Genomic DNA, 17,252 nt, shown 5'->3' with positions numbered 1-17,252 from the left:
GTGCAAGAAGAGAACACCTGAATGTTGACACCAACGTAAAAGTAATCAGGCTAGATAGAGGATGACGCTGGATGTCCCACTTTCTTGTCTCCAGTGTCGTTCCAACTTAGGTTCACATCTTCTTACGACGGATTATTCTGAAGTGAAAGTAAAAATGGACAATTTGTAATGAGAACTCCACACCCTCAACCGTAGGTTCAGGGTTTGTGGACCCACGAGACCAGAGGCTCTTGGGTGTAGGGCTCAGAGTGAGGAGCCCCAGACGCCTCCCTGGTGAGATGTTCCGGCCATGCCCAACCGGGAGGAAGCCCCGGGGTAGACCTAGGACACGCTGGAGGGGATTATGTCTGGGCACACATTGGTGTCCCCCTGGTGGAGCTAAAATAGGTGGCGGGAGACCTGGAAATCTTGGCTTCCCTACTGAGAGTGCTGCTCCCATGGCCCGGACCCGGATAAGCAGAGGAAAATGGAAACAAAGCTTGTTAATGTTGCAGCCTGGCTGATGTCATCGGCACTACAAGGAATTGACTCGCTACAAAGATGATGATGCTTTTCTGGGAAATGATGGTGGTGAGGAGGGGGAGGGAGGGGGTGATATCAATGATTTCGTCAGATGAAAGTGAAGCCCTGAGCTGGTGTGAAGATCTCACCTTTTACAGCCTAGTGATTGCATGAAAATTCAGATGTGCTGCTGGTCAACTTGCTGCATCATCACAGACTATTTGATACTATTTAGGGTCCTACGTAATCCCAAATCCCATTTTGTCTGATTACTGATTTTTACATTTTACACTATTCTTCTACAACAGATTCATATAGATTTATCTTAAATGAAGAATAAAAAACGGTTTCTAAACTTTCTAAATGTAAGAATGGACTCACACACAGAAAATATACACTGCAAAAACAGCCATACTTGAAAGACGCCCAAATTATATTAAAACGAGACAACTTTTCTTATTTCAGGCAAAAAATTCTGCCAATGGGGTAAGCAAAAGTTGCTTGGCTAGTTAGTCACAGTATGCTGGTTACTTCTTTTCAACAAGCCGGAAGCAAATGATATGGATGGAACTTATTTTTTTTTATTTAAAAAGAGTGTGATTGTATCTAAGATTCACATAATTTAGGAAAACCTATTGTCATAAACACTGTCAGAATTATTTTTTGGCATGATTTGCATGTAAATCCACTAGTTTTTAGAGAGTAATATTTTCTAGAATCAAATTGAATAATTTTACACATTTACACAGACTTGATGGCGAGATTTAATGTAATAAATCTTGCTACGTGCTATGAAATTTGCTGTGCAGCCTTCACTTTGGTCCGAAATCAGCAAACCTTTACATTTATTTTCTGTGTCTGAGTCCATTCTTAAATTTAGAAAGCTTAGAAACCAGTTTTATTCTTAATTTAAGACAAATATTTTTAATCTGTTGTTGAAGAATAATCAAAATAAGGTTTTTAGTTTGTTATTAGAAAAAAAAAACACATTTCTGGCAAAAAAATATTTTCATAATAATTGGCTAGCTATACTTTCTTAATATAAGATTGTTTTTATTGAATAAAAATTGCATTGTTGTTCCAAAATCAGCAAATCTTTAGGTATATTTTCTGTGTGTGAGTCCGTTCTAAAGTTTAGAAGGTTAGGTAAGCAGTTGTTAATTTGTTAATTTAAGTCAAATATACTGTATATTAATCTGTTGTTGAAGAATAATCTAAATTAAGTTTTTAGCTTGTTATTAGAAAAAATAACTAATTTCTGGCCAAAAAAATATCTTCATAAAAATTAGCTCACTATACTTTCTTAATATAAGATTATTTTTTTCAAGTAAAAATTGCTAGACAAGATTTTTTTTGAAAAATAAGAAATGGTTGCTTAAAAGAGGAGTTTTTTACTTTCTTGAAATGTACTTTTTGCAGTGTATCTACAAAGCACACTGCAAAAACAGTGATTCTTGAAAGAAGCCCAAATTAGATTAAAAAGAGAATTTGTTTCTTATTTGAAGCAAAAAACTCTGCCAATGGGGTAAGCAAAATTTGCTTGGCTAGAATTTTATAACTAGAATATTTTTCTTGTGACTTTTAAGAATACAATAAGTCGTCAAATAAGCAAGTTGTTCTTAATCACATAGCTAGCTTCAAGTCAAATGTTCTTATGACAGGTAAGAAGTCCAAATGCTCTTCTACGATTCCTAAACTGAGATAAAATGAGCTTTTGTGAGGCTAGATTCAAGCCACATGTTTTACATATTCTAGATGTGGGAGTATGTGGCAGTGTCCCATTTTAAGCAACCATTTCTTAAAGATTTGCTGATTTCGGACCAATGTGAAGGCTGAACGGCAAATTTCATAGCGCTTACCAAGATTTATTACAGCATATTAAATCTAGTCATTAAATCTGTGTAAATGTGTAAAATTATTAAACTTGATTCAAGAAAATATTACTCTTTTCATCTAGTTTATAAATCTAGAAACTACTGAATTTACATGCAAACCATGGCAAAAAATCATTCTGATAGTGTTTATGGTAATAGGCTTTCATAAATTAAGTGAATTTTAAATTACACAATCACACTTTTCTCCTTTTAAATAAAAAAGTTCCATCCATATAATTTACTTAATGCTTTTGAAAAGCTCAGACCGGTGAAGAAGTAACCAACATAACTAACAGGCCGAGGGGTATAGATGTTAGCTGCACGGCGGCCAAGTGGTTAGCATGTTGGCCCCCACAGTCAGGTAACCTAGGTTCAAATCCCCCATTGGAGTACCGTGGTGTGAAACCTGCTCACTCCCCAAGTGTTCCGCCTCCTTGCGATGGCGACGTTCATTCACATTATGTCCATTTACGCGAGATTCCGCGTTAAACAGTAAATTCCGTTTTTATTGGCCAATTCCGTCCGCGATTCCATTAATGGGGAAATCATAGGGCCCTAAGAATGGCAATGGACACGGGACACAGTGAATGGACAGACTACTAGACTGAGGAGAACTGTACCAGACAACTTTAAATGGAGCTCGAATCATCACACTGCCAAAGACACGCAATGCAAACAGCACTTCTATACATTGCTTGAAACAGGTGGACGCCAACTTGACTAACAGCCCACTACTTGTGGCAAGGCTAAACATAAACGTGCAGGACTTTAACCATACGTACATATCAAGGCATGCCTGTTCAACCTGAGAGCTGTACTTTTACTCAGATTTCAGCCTGCAGAGAGCATTCTTTGTATAGCTCCCCCGGTGCAGGGAAATTCATGATATCACTATTCCTATTTTTTTCTCTGTCTCCTTCAGCTCCAGATGTTTTCCAGCTCACCTGACTACTGTTTTAATACTCCCACTGTATCACACCATGCGTTATATGGTACAGTGGGCCATTGGTTAGCGTCAAATTGTTTTCAGAAGGACTCTAACAAACGTAATCCAGCCAACTTTTCCCATAAGAAATGATGTAAATCAAATTAATTGGTTAAAAAATGATGCAGAAAACGAGTTTGAAATGCATATCAATGATGAGTCGAAGGGATAAATTGAAGAAGTGATTGTTGACAAAGACGGCAACGTGTCAGCGAGTTCAACAAGGACACTTCCATGGTTTTCATGATAGTAACCAAAATCACTTAAGTTCTTACATGAATAGCATTACAATGCTATAGCTATAGCATTGTAATGCCAAACAATGTTACTCTTATGAGCTATTTTTGCTGTCATTGTTATATTTGTCCAAACAAAGGTACCTTTAGTTGTATCAGGCATTAAAATGAACAAGAAACGAAAGAAACACGGGTGGTCTGATCATTTTTTTCCATGAATGTAAGGGAAATTTTCTGAAAAGTAAGAGAAAATACGCAAATGTTCAGAAAATAAGGAAAAATAAAGAACATTTTGTGGAAAATAGGGGAAAAAAAGGAAGGGAAAATTTCCAAAATTTTCTAGAACATGTTGAGTGTCAGGGCGTACAGACTCCGGGTTTTCCCCGGGTACTCCAAAAACATGCATGTTAGGTTAGCTGACGACTGTAAATTGTCTATAGGTGTGAGTGTGAATGTTTCTTGACCTATATGTGCTCTGCGTATGACTGGCGACCAGTCCAGGGTGTACCCCGCATCTCGCCCAAAGTCAGCTGGGATAGGCTCCAGCATACCCGTGACCCTAGTGAGGATAAACGGCATCGAAAACAGATGGATGGATGGATATTGAATAAACAGAGGAAACAGTGTGGAATACTTTCTCGGTGTCTGTTGTTCAATTTCAGCCCGTTTGCGCGTGGTCATTTTGTCACATGAAAATGTTTGTGACAAAAACAATGAAATAAATAACACAAAATGCTGGAACTTACATTTCAGCTGCTGTGATTCCCCAAGTATAACACCTCATTGTGCACCAAACACATTTTGCTGCATCCAAAACATGTACTTTGACCAAACTCCCCCAAAACGTTACACCTCATTAAACGTAAACAGCGTATTCCACACACAATTGCAATATGCAAATGAGCTGATGTCTGCATCGACACACAAAGTCAGCTTCACAGTATTTGTGGGTTATTTGTCCTTTTTTTCCCCCAATATTCAGACAATAATGAAAGTGACACTGATTCAAAATCAGAAATATTGTGATTGGTTCTGATTGTTATTTACGTGCATTTGTTGCTAAAAGAGACACTTATTTTCATTGGGGTGTTTTTGTCTTTATGTTGTTTGTTTGTTGAATCAATTTTATTTAAAAGCTCTTGACATTCCAATTACAATGCTAAATACTCTTCACAAGCTCTCCTCCTCCCACATTCCAAAAACATGCATGTTAGCTTCATTGGAGACTCTAAATTGTCCATAGGTATGAATGTGAGTGTGAATGCTTGTTTGTCTATATGTGCCCTGCCATTGGCTGGCGAACAGTCCAGAGTGTACCCCGCCTGTCGCCCGAAGTCAGCTGGGATAGACTCCAGCACGCCCCCGCGACCCTAAAGAGGAGAAGCGGTATAGAAAATGGATGGATGGATGGATGCATGGATGGATGGATGGATGGATATGCCCTGCCATTGGCTGGTGACCAGTACAGGGTGTACCCTGCCTCTCGCCCAAAAGTCAGCTGGTATAGGCTCCAGCATAGCACTGCAACTGTGAGGACAAGCGGCATAGAAAATGGATGGATGGAATACTTTTCAGAAATTAAAATGCACTACTTTTGATACGGTGTACAGTGTTCCCTCATTTATCGCTGGGGATAGGTTCCCAAAATAGCCCGCAATAGGTGAAAAAGCAAAGTAGCCAACTTTTTTACTATTATTGTATATGTTTTAAGGCTGTAAAACCCCTCACCATAGGCACTAACATTTTCTCACATTTCTCTCATGTTGAAAAACTCCCGAAGAAGTTCAAACCTTCGTTTGAATTTTAATGATCAACCTACAAGGTTAGACACAAGAAATTATTAAGTGACTCACATATATTTCACTCATCTGACCGTGTCTCTGCGCCCTGGCGCCGCTTCACTGAAGCCTTTTTTGTATTCTTGCTAAAATATATTGTTGCTGTATCCTCGTCCAGGAGGCAGAAGGCAATAGGCGGGTTCTCTTTTACCCAATAAGGACGCAGGACACAATTCGCATTCATACACTGTAAAAAAACCCCCACTAAATTGCACTAAAAAACCCCGGGAAACAGCGAGTCCGCAAAAGGTGAACCGCAATGGAGCGAGGGAACACTGTAAGCACATTATTATGCCATATATTATATTACATTCGTGAAAAAATGGTCTGAAAATCATGTTGACAATATCATTTTTGGGCAATAATTTGTAGGACAATTATCAGCCAGCAACATTTACTACTGTGACAGGCCTATTCCATCCCATCCAGGTCTAATCTACGAGTGAGACGGGTCGCCTCCATGCAGCAACGCGTACCTCAAACGTACGCAACAAGATCTCAGTCAGCTAACTGGGAATAAAAAAAAGGGCAGGAAGATCAGGCAAGATGCTCCTTCACGGCAAAATAAATCCTGTTTGTACCTCTGTAACTCCTCCGCATATCCCTCCTGTCTTTATCTCTCATGCACACACACACACAGACACACACACACACACACACACATGCACACACACATGCACACACACAAGCGGAAGCCACTCTCCTGGCAGTCCATAAGGAGAATGACTTCCTCTGCGGCCAGCGTTTGAGAGGCGCCGACCAGCTTTTCAGCATGGCCTCGACAGTCGCGCGGCGCACTTGCAGATGTTTTCACGCTCACATGTGTCGCTGCCGCCGCGAGGTGGACCCTGGCAGCGGGGGAAGCGAGGATGAGGACAAGATGTGTTTGAAGTGTCGACATATGGAAGCTGAGGAGCGTTGAGTGGGTGATGCTCAGCCAGCCAACAGGGAGGAGGACGCAGATTAAGGAGCGGGTGCGAGACAAACAGACTTAAAGACACGGCAAGCAGGGGGAAAAAAAACATCCCTAGCAAGCTGGAGAGCAGTTTGTCATTCCAACAACGCTGCTTGTCAAACATGCAGGTTGGAGAGTAAATTGCCCCAACTAGAGAAAGCATGTCTGGATTGATGCTAATCCAAACAACCAGTGGTGACGAGAGCTTTTAATTTGAAAGTAAACGCTGAAAAGTTTCTTCCAAGGTCGCTAAAGATGAGATCCCGCATTATCTTTTCCAAACAGTCAAATGTGACGATGAGCGTGACAGGAAGGTTGTAGGAATATTCCTAAGTGGGACTTCTAGGAAGCTAATGTTCTCATCTGTTTCCAGATATACCCACAGGTTTGGCTGCTGCCCAGAGAGTCCATTATGTCACTTTTTAGCCTTACTTTGACATTGCTCTCATCACACTCGGCCAGCATGATGTCAAATCATCCACTCGGAGAATCGACTTCTACAACAAACTCAAGAAGACAGCGTGCATGATGTTAGGACGGGGCCTGATAAGGTCATCTGTGCTGGGAATTTTGTTGGTCATGTATTTGATTGACTGTGATTCGTACCACCGAGGTTATGTTGTCCAACCAATAGGCCTTAAAGCATCATCCCCATTTGAAAAACTACTAAGAACCAGTAATATTAATTTACAGCAGTGGTCACCAACCTTTTTGGGGCCAAGATCCCTGGTCTCGGCCGTGAAACTGCACAAGATCTACCTTTTAAGTTTTATTTTGTTTCTGCAGTGATGCAATGACAAATGAGCCGCAGATGGGCAGCACTCTGGCCACCCCTACGCCCCTACTTTTGTGGCTCTCGGTCCGGGTTGGGCATGTGGTGTCGGCTTCATGAGCAAACCAGAACTATTTGGCAACTATTGTTGGCTCAGTGCCGTGGACGAGCGATGCAGATTGAGGTGAGATTGGCCAATGCACTACAAAAGTCAGCCCTTAACGAGCGTCGTCGTCGCGGCTGAAAGATTTTTGTGGAGGCGCACGTTAATGGAGTTATATTTGTGCCTTAACTTTGAAGAGGCAAAGGCAGACTTTGAGCCTTATTAACATGCAATAATTACTGTTGTGGGCACAAGCACTCCCTCCCTCTTTCGCTCAACCTTTGGCACGGGGCGAGCCCATGTACTAGTGTACCTCCGGTCGGGGACTGGGCTTCTTGTTCAGTGGACAAAATGCTTGTCTGTTGGTCGCTCTCAGGGAGGTGAGGGCACTGAAATGATAATGCATTTTTTTCAAAATGTTCTCGTGATGGACCGGCAAAGTCCCAAAGATCGTCTAGTAGCTGACAATTGACGGATTGGCGACCCCTGATTTACAGTATTTTCTTTTTCTGTTCTGCTTGCTCCTTCTTTGCCCTTTTTTCTGCCATTGTGCTTCTCGTGTAAACCCTGGCGACTCCCAAATGGGGCGGAGCTATGAGATGTGCTGCAGCTGCTCCTCATCGGAATCATCGTCTTAGGTCAGGTCCGGTTTCTCTATTAATACCGCAGGTAAAGTGTGCAGTGTGTGCAGTGCAAGAGAGGCATGATATCAGCGACACACATACAACACTTAACGGTAAAAATACACAAATAAAGATTAAAAGGTGTGAGTCAATTGCCCTTATTAACGACAGGACATGCTGTTAAGAAAGCCAATCACTGCTGGGATAAAATTGTCCCTGTATATCTTGATTGCATCTCCCGATGGCAGATACAGGAGCAGGTGGTTCAGGGAGTGCAGAGGGTCTTGCATAATGCTCGAGCTCAGTCTCTGCAGCTGCTTGGTGTAAAGTGACTCCAAGCTCACCTGTGACCAAGTGACATCTGCAAAGGCACGGCTCTCAGCTTAAGCAGAGTAAACAAACAAGAGGATGGACGAGACAGAAGATGTTTACAGTGATTATAGCAAAGATTTCAGCGATGTGTCAATAGTTTTCGAGGAGGAAGAAAAATCTGGAGATGAAATAGAGAACTTGCAGAACAGAGAATTAAGTCGCATTTATTCGAACCGCCAACAATGAAACTAGCGTGTCTGATGAGAGATGAAGATTGGTCGGCCATTCAGAGGTGGACTTGTTGGTGTGTTTTGGATCATTGTCCTGCTGCAGAACCCAAGTTGGTTTCAGCTTGAGGTCACCAACAGATGGCCAGACATTCTCCTTCAGGATTGTTTGGTAGACAACATTCATGGTTCCATTTATCACAGCAAGTCTTCCAGGTCCTGAAGCAGCAAAACAGCCCCAGACCATCACACTACCACCACCATATTTTACTGTTGGAATGATGTTTTTCTGAAATGCGGCGTTACTTTTAAGCCAGATGTAATGGGACACACACCTTCCAGAAAGGTTAATTTTTGTCTCTTCAGACCACAGAGTATTTTTCCAAACGTCTTGGAGATCATCAAGATGTTTTTTGTTATTTTGGATAATGGCTCTCTCACTGTGGTTCGCTGGAATCCCAAAGCTTTAGAAATGGCTTCATAACTTTATAATATAATATAATATCTTTCTGGGAGTGGGGGCCAATACATTTTTCACCAGGGCCATGAAGATTTGTATTTTCTTTTCCCTTAATAATAAAAAGTTTCATTTAAAAAATGCATTTTGTGTTCAGTTGTGTTGTCATTGACTAATATTCCATTTTTTTGATGATCTGAAACATTTAAGTGTGACAAACATGCAACAAAATAAGAAATCGGGAAGGGGTCAAACACTTTTTACACCTCTGTAGCAGTGTTTCCCATACATTCACTTTTTTTCCAAATTCCCACGTGATTAAAACACATTAAATGTGAAAGACACAGAAGAAGTAGAAAAAAACAAATAAAATAAAATAACATAAAAATAAAATAATAAAGTAATGTAATAAAATTAAATTATGTAACAAGAAAAAAACAAGAACCTGCAGTCCTGTGGGAAACACACACACGCACATAATAGAGACAGTGTCTGACGGTTTGAAGAAGAAAACAGAGTTGACAGTTATGACCAGTAAAGTGCTAAATGTCTGCAACAAATCCTGACACCTCTCGAGAACTACCAACACTATCTGTCACTGACTGTTGGAGGTGAATAATACATACAGAGATTAAACACATCCAACATTCTAATCCACATGAAAAAAGGCTTGACTGCATTATTTGGATCTGGGCTGGCCTAGTAAATTGCCATATGAGTGTACGTGCAGCCGAGGCCACTCCGCACTGAACATTTCACCCTGATGATCTCAGACTGACGCACGCGGGCCAGTCATCGGGAACAGGTGTTTGTGTGTGTGCGTCCCACACAGGCATGCCACCAGAGATTAGCGACTCTCGGGTTCAATTTACAGAATTAGCGGGTCCTCGTGGCCGCCTGGCTCATGAAAGTATTTGTGATTTATAATAAGAATAACTGATTGGATTTATATATTGCCTTTCCAGACACCCAAAGCGCTTTACACTGAAAACCCAATTATTCACTCACTGACGGAGTAGACTGACAAAAAGGTGACTGCCAATTTGCACCAATGGCCTATCTGACCATCACCAAACATTCATTCACATTTCTACATCAGCGTGGGCAGCACTGGAAGCAAGGTAGGTGAAGTGTCTTGCCCAAAGACACAACAGCAGTGACTGGGATAGAGGAAGCTGTGGCCCAACGGCCAGCCCAGCGGCACACATACCTAAAAAAAGTAACAGCTGGCACACATACCTAAAAAAAGTAACAGCTGAACAAAGGTCTTTAATTCAGGTAATCTAATTGTTTACAACAACTGAGCATCCATAATCCTGGAAGTGTGAGAGAACAGGTGAAAAAAAAAAAAAAACAGTTTCCTGTGATTCGCTTGTCAAAGAAAATTATTGTGATAATTTTGCCATGGTTTCCGTACACTGTACGGCTATCGTACAATATTGTCTGTAACAAACTAGTCAGTTTACCCGCGAAATCGAGTCCTCGAACAAAGCACCCTACCTTGCTGACTCACAGCCCAGGCATTTTTTAATGGAGTGTGACCGGAGCCGTCCCTCCTTACACACAGACAACACACTGTGCATAGAGCGCCACCATCCACGAGGTGCCCCATTTTGCACGAGGCATGGAGCACCGAGTCAACACAGCTGCTGCCTTTTAAGGTAGAGTTTGAGCCCTTTTTTATTCTCTCCATTTTCAAGTCAAATAGGATAAAAAAAACTTGCTTTTAATGGGTGGGGCAAAGATTTGGGACCGATGTGATTTTTTTTTTTTTTATGGGGCCCAGAAGTCCTCACAGCATCCCGAGCAAACATGATAGAATTCAAGAAAGAAATCAAAGTACGAAAAGTGCGCCCCCTCCCCTCCTCCCTGTCTGTCTTCACCAACAAGAGTCTTCAATAAAATATAAAAGTTATGTTTATCCACTTCATTCTTTAATTTATATTTATATTTAATGATATATGTTTTTATCGGAGATTCACAACATCTTTTTTTTGTATTGTGCTTTTCAAGACTGATATGGTACCGATAACCAGTTTTTTTGTTTTTTAGATCTACTTTTTTAATTTAGATTTAAGTGTAGTTTGTGCACACCTGGAAGTAATAAGGACCGGAACAAATTAGGATTTGACCAAGTGTACCTGTTGATTTGTCCTAATCAAGTATCATGACATTACCACTAACATCACTACTATCAGGAGAACCAGAGTATAGAGCGGACACATGCTCCGAGCATGCCACGGAGGTATCTAGCAAACCTTTTGCACTTATCAAACGCAGCGGCACTGGCGTTTCAGGTGCCTGATAAGGTTTTTTGTGTGCTCGATGTTTTGTTGTTTTTTTTCCCTCATCGTGGAGATTTGGTACAACTAGCACGCAAAATGTCTTCCTCGGAAAGTGAATGTTTGTTTACAAGTGAGCTCAGGGGAAGTTATGACAGGCCGTTAACGTCACAGACAGGAGAAAAAGGGAGCGCTTTATTTGCTCACCCGCACAGTACGGGTAATCTCACCTCATTGCAGCCTTTTTTTAAATCATCATTTATCAGTAGGGATGTAAATCTCTTTGTGATAGACGATTCGATTTGAACCTAGATACACAGGTGAGGATGCGATTCAAAAACAATATATTTTAAACGATTCAATACGATTCGACGCAGTGTACAAAAGATACGATTCGATTCAGTTCTACGGTTAATGGTTGTTGATGTAGACATTAATCTTACATTATTAAATAAAGATGCATTAGATTTTACATTTTATATTTTACAATATATATTCTATATATATATATTTTTTTATACATTTAAGTTTTAATGTTACAAGAAATGACCAAACTAAGTTTTGTTGTATACTGTGTGCAATGACAATAAACATCTGTCTATCTATCTGTATAAACTATAACAATGAAAAAACACAAGTCTTAACCTTCTGTCTAATTAATAATACAAAATAAATAAATAGTGCAAAGCCCCTTTAAGTAATGATGCAGCTCTTCCAAGTACGGATACGTAAATAGAAGTATTTGACACATGAGTGCAATGAAAATGCTGTGTTAGCTTGGAAAAGTAAACAATCCCATACTCAAAATGTCATAACAATGGTAATCGTACAACATTTCAGACTGAGCATCGTGTTTTCAACACTCCAGGCGCAACACTGGATGGTCAAGCAAGGATTACGACTGCAACAGATCATCACTTGGGTAAAACTAACCTGTTTCACAGTCTAAACCCAGATCACGATCCCTATTAGTGGGTGAATAATCCAACACTTGGTGAATTCTGCTTGCACCCTTCTTGAAATTAATCCAAAGACGTTCTAAACGTCGGCTTTCGGACGCCGGCTAGCTAGCTAGCATACTCTCCTCTGTTGGTCTGCCTGGTCAAGTTCTGCACCCTTCTTGAAATAAATGTGTTCAGCCATTCAAGCTGGCTAGCAAGCCGGCACGTTTCGCCAGCAGCCCAGGCTATCATGTTGTTTATAAGACACTGTCAACCGATTGCTTCTCTCGCAATACCCGGTGCATGTCTCCACAATCCATTAATCCAAAGATTTATGGCCGATTATTATCGATGCAGCATTCTTTTACCGGCAAATCGGAATTGTTTGCTCCTCAAATCGGATATCCGGTTTAATGTCATATTGGCCCGATCATTATCGAGCAGCCCTAATTTTTATACAAGTTCATACTGTTTTCTGAATGTAAAACTGTAAATATTTTTGTAAATATTTGTGGATGTCTGGGCTGGATTAAGTGAATTTCCATCATTTTTAATGGACAGAATTGCTTTGCATCTGACCTTTTGGAACAAATGAATAAGGACAAGCGAGGTAGTGCTGCATCTCAGTTACAGCGTGACGTGGTGGGCTCTCTAGTGTGTGTGGAGCTTAGCACGCAAATAGTCATGAAGATGCTGTTTATACTATCAGCAGGCGCTTATGGTGTCACGCTTCTATAGGTGGATTTTCAGGGAAATAAGCCCGCTGCTTAAACTGTGTGGTTGTTTGAGGTGGAGGAGGCAGACTGCATGTATGATCACACAAATCTCATAACATGTACACGCGGTCTGAGGCCCCGCTGGGGAAGGGAATAATATCGCCATCTAGGGGTGATGGGCATCACTGCTCACACTGACTCACTAAACACACACACACACACACACACACACACACACACTACACCGCTGCTTTGCAAAAAGTATACAAAACCAGTAAGCCTAAATAGGAGCAACCTTCCCCCTCTTCATCATCCTCTCATGCCTGCTCAATGAGACTCAGAACTCAAACTCCCCATGCAGGATGACTTCCATGCAGGTGGAGGAGGCAAAGGAATATGGAAGGGGGGGTGGTTAAACACTTGACAAACGTGTGACCGCCACAAGGCCATCACTGGGAGGCAAACGGACGGGAAACAAGTGACAGAGTGAGTGGTCCTCAGCTTTACTCACCTATGATGGGAGCCAGGCGGAATATGTCAGACAGGCGACTGTTCACAGGCTCGTAGGGAGAATCCTCCAGAAAGTCATTCCCTGTGAGGGGGACAACACAGGCTTACAGACACAACCTGTATACTCACCAGTCGCTTCATTAGGAGCACATGCACAACCCACAGATACAGTACAAGAGATGGATCATAAAAGTTGCCTTTACAAAAACAATAATGCCAACGTAACAATGTGTTAGCGACAAAACAGGCTCCAAATAATAGAAGCACTTACTCGGGCTTGGTATTGTTTACGCATTATCTGTGCCAAATCGGTACTTCTGAAACAACGCAAGTGTGTAAACAATGCCCAAAACAGTACTTAAAACATACAAATTTTGACCAAAAACATTTTTATCATATTATTTTACGATAATATTTTATTTTTACGGAATTTTCTGAGAAGAATGGTCACTTAAATACTTCAATAACACAAATAAAATGATAACTAAGTAATAAATGCACAACAAATGTCTGGATAATGAGGAAGCTCATTGTTGCAAAGGTGAATTGTGTATGCAGCATGGACGTCAGCACTGCTGTTGGTGTGTTAAGGTCGGCAATGAGGTATAAAAACAATGCCAGCCTCTGTCGGAATGCTGCATTATAAATACAAAATAAAATCCACAACAAATTGCCATAATTGTCACAGCAATACAGAACACAGGGGATGTGTACAAATAGACAATTGTGAGTGTGATTGGTTTATAATGAGAAGGAGTTTTGTTGCCAGTGTGAAGAGGGGCGAAGAAACGTGTGTGCGAGTTTGGAAGTGCGAACTGCTGCTGACGTTTTAAGGTCGGTCATAGTCAGCGTCAGACTCTGTGCTCCTCCGTCAGGAAGCTACAGAATTCTACATTACTTACAGGGCCTGCTCCACAGTGAAAAGCTACATTTCAAGAAAGTAACAAAAAAGTCCCACTTTAAGCAAGCGTTTCTTATTTTCTTACTAAAGAGATCGAATATCTATTTTTACTTGATAAAAATAATGTTACGCTAAGAAATTATAGCAAGCCAATTCTTATGAAGATTTTTTTTTTGCCAGAAATCACTACTTTTTTCTAACAACAAGCTAAAAACCTTACTTGGATTATTCATCAACAACAGATTCATATACATTTGTCTTAAATTAAGAATAAAACTGGTTTCTCAGCTTCCTAAATTTAAGAACGGACTCACACACAAGAAAATAAATCTACAATGCAAAACCAAAATTTCAAGAAAGTGAGACAAATTCCCATTTTAAGCAACAATTTGCTGATTTCGGACAAATGTGAAGGCTGCACGGAAAATTTCATAGAGTGTACCAAGATTTGTCATGTTAAATCTAGTCATAAAATTTGAGTAAATGTGTAAAATTATTCAACTTGATTATTACTCTCTTTTTGAGCTTGTCTATAAATCTAAAACCTTATGAATTGACATGTAAATCATGCCAAAAAAGAATTCTGATAGTGTTTATGACAATAGCTTTTCCTAAATTAAGTGCATTTTAGATACTTGACACTTTCAACTGGTTCCAGCCATACAGTTTGTTTCATACTTGTTGAAAAGCTCAGACCGCTGAAGACGTAACCAACATAACTAACATGCCGACAAGAATAGATGTTAGCTGCACGGTGGCTGCGATGTTAGTACTGTATGTTGGCCCCACAAACAGGCAACACAGGTTCAAATCCCCGTCGGAACAGTTCTGTGTGGAACCCGCGTGCTCCTGCTGTGGGTGTATTCTGGTATCCTTCCACATTCCAACAGTAGGCATGATAGATTCATTAGAGACTCAAAAATTGTCCATGTTGTAATAACAACATTTTACTTAAATCTAGCTGTGTTTTTAGGACTCATTATAGTCTTAAAAGTCACAAGAAAAATATTCTAGATATAAGAATTCCAGCCAAGCAAATTTTGCTTACCCCATTGGCAGAATGTTTTTGGAGTTCAGAAAGCTTCCTGCCACTTTTCAAGTCGATTTAGATGCGCAACGGTTATGCTTTTAATAACTAGTGGCATTTGGACGGTTCCGTTTCATTAGCAACTCATAAAATCAAACACTTAGACGCCGAAATGGCGCCGAAAAGCATGCTGTAGGAGGGGTGCTGAGGGCGGAAATAGAGAAAATTGCAGCTGGAAAAGAGCGCACAGAATGAAAGATTTTGCACATTTTTCAGTGAGGTTCATTTGCAACATTTCAATGTTTTCTATTCAGATTACTCAGGCGACACTTTTTTATGTTCACATTTACGTTACTTTTGCATTTTGTTAGGGTTTGTAGTTTAGTCTTTATTTAATTCAATGTAGTACTTCCTTATTGGTTGAGTTGCAATAATAGACCTTGTTCAAACACATGGATGAATTCATTTCTTATCTTTACTGTAGTTAGTCCGTTGGGAAACAAAACCTTGTTAAGGGCCACAAAAAGCTTGGAGTAACTAATTTTCTTCCAAGACGAAACGTGTGTGCGCTGTTGGAACTGAGCACTGCTGTTGGCGTGTTAAAGTCGGCAATAACGCTTAGAAAGAGGGTGTTCCTCAGTCAGGACGCGAGATTACTTACAAGACGTTAATTGCACAGCATCACCTTCAAGCACTTGTTGCAGGTGGCTGAGTCTGCATTCATTTAGCACCAAAATGAGGCGCTGATAGCCGGTTAGATGTTTGTTTGATCCGGTTACTACAGTTTACATAATATGTTTTGGTCAGCATCCCTCAGCATGATGCCGTACACTTCTACGCCACTGCAGATTACAAGCAGAATAATAATATGAAACATACATGTATTGTTGAAAGGACATCAATGTAAATGTGTTGTGTAGTGCAGTGTTGTTTATCATTGGCCTGCATGTGACATGGTGATTTGGGTCAGTCAATATCCACGCTGGCCCACAGCCACACGCTTGATTAGGCAGGTTGCTCAGCTGTGTTGCACAACTGGAAGTCGCCTCGCAGGGACGGGATGTAGTTTAGGAACTGATCGTCTTCGGTTCGCACACACACACACACACGCACACACACACACACACACACACGCACACATTGCCCCCACCATCCTCCTCCTTTCACCGTGCAAGGGTCAGGCCTTTACGCTGGCGCTGGGCAGAGCTGAGGGCCTTCAAGCTCCATTACGTCCGCAGAAAGTGACTGCGGCGGTCAAAGGGCGTCTCGCCTCTGCATGACTATGGTGGCAAAGGGGCATGGGGGGCGGGGGCGGTTTGGTGGTGCAGCTTTTGAAGGAAAGATGAGTGATCGCCCATGATAGAATTGGACTGTTAATAGATATGAAGCTGTGTGCTACTTTTGGACTTTTTGTGTTGACTGTAGAAGGTGGGGGTGTCCCATCAATATAACAACATCAGTTTCTCTCTCTCTCTCTCACACACACACACACACACACACACACACACACACACACACACACACACACAGAGGCTGATTTGTGAAGGCCCACCTTGTAAGGTCTGGTAGATTCCCCAGTAGATGCGCAGGCAGTTCTTCTCCTTCTTCATGCCCCTCTTACAACGGCAGTTGTAGAGCGGGCTCTGCTTGAGCGCGTCCACGGCGCTCCGGCACTCGTCCTGCGCCTCCAGGCGGGCCACGGTGCTGAAGTTGCTCTCCTTGCCGCCGGCCACGCACTGCCTCATGGTGCGGTACTTGGTGCTGCACGCCTGCTCCTTCAGGCACTGTTCGCTGGCCCGCACGCAGTCCAGCCGGCCGCCCCCAGCTCGCACGCCCTCCTCGGCCGAGCACAGCACATCTGGAGGCAGAATGGCACACACGTCCTCATGATAAATCCAAATGCTCTTTATTATTACACTTAACTGTCCCACATCCACCCAACTTAGCCTTTACAAGCACACATTCCAACTTTCAAACAGCACTATGAGAAAG

At 41.4% G+C, this 17,252-nt stretch overlaps 1 protein-coding gene across 2 annotated transcripts in view; it reads right to left on the bottom strand.

The window, feature by feature from the left end:
* Nucleotides 1-17,252, bottom strand: part of gfra1a (gdnf family receptor alpha 1a) — a 106,803-nt gene that overhangs the window by 83,871 nt on the left and 5,680 nt on the right. For both annotated transcript variants that reach the window (XM_054799720.1, XM_054799721.1), the window contains exons 2-3: nt 16,813-17,118; nt 13,334-13,414 (exon numbers count right to left, since the gene is read on the bottom strand). In XM_054799720.1, coding sequence (XP_054655695.1) covers nt 13,334-13,414; nt 16,813-17,118 — 387 coding nt within the window. The remainder of the gene's footprint in view (nt 1-13,333; nt 13,415-16,812; nt 17,119-17,252) is intronic.

This window comes from Dunckerocampus dactyliophorus, chromosome 14 (genome assembly GCF_027744805.1).
Source record: "Dunckerocampus dactyliophorus isolate RoL2022-P2 chromosome 14, RoL_Ddac_1.1, whole genome shotgun sequence".
NCBI lineage: Eukaryota > Metazoa > Chordata > Actinopteri > Syngnathiformes > Syngnathidae > Dunckerocampus > Dunckerocampus dactyliophorus.
This window is presented reverse-complemented; position numbering and strand designations above follow the sequence as displayed.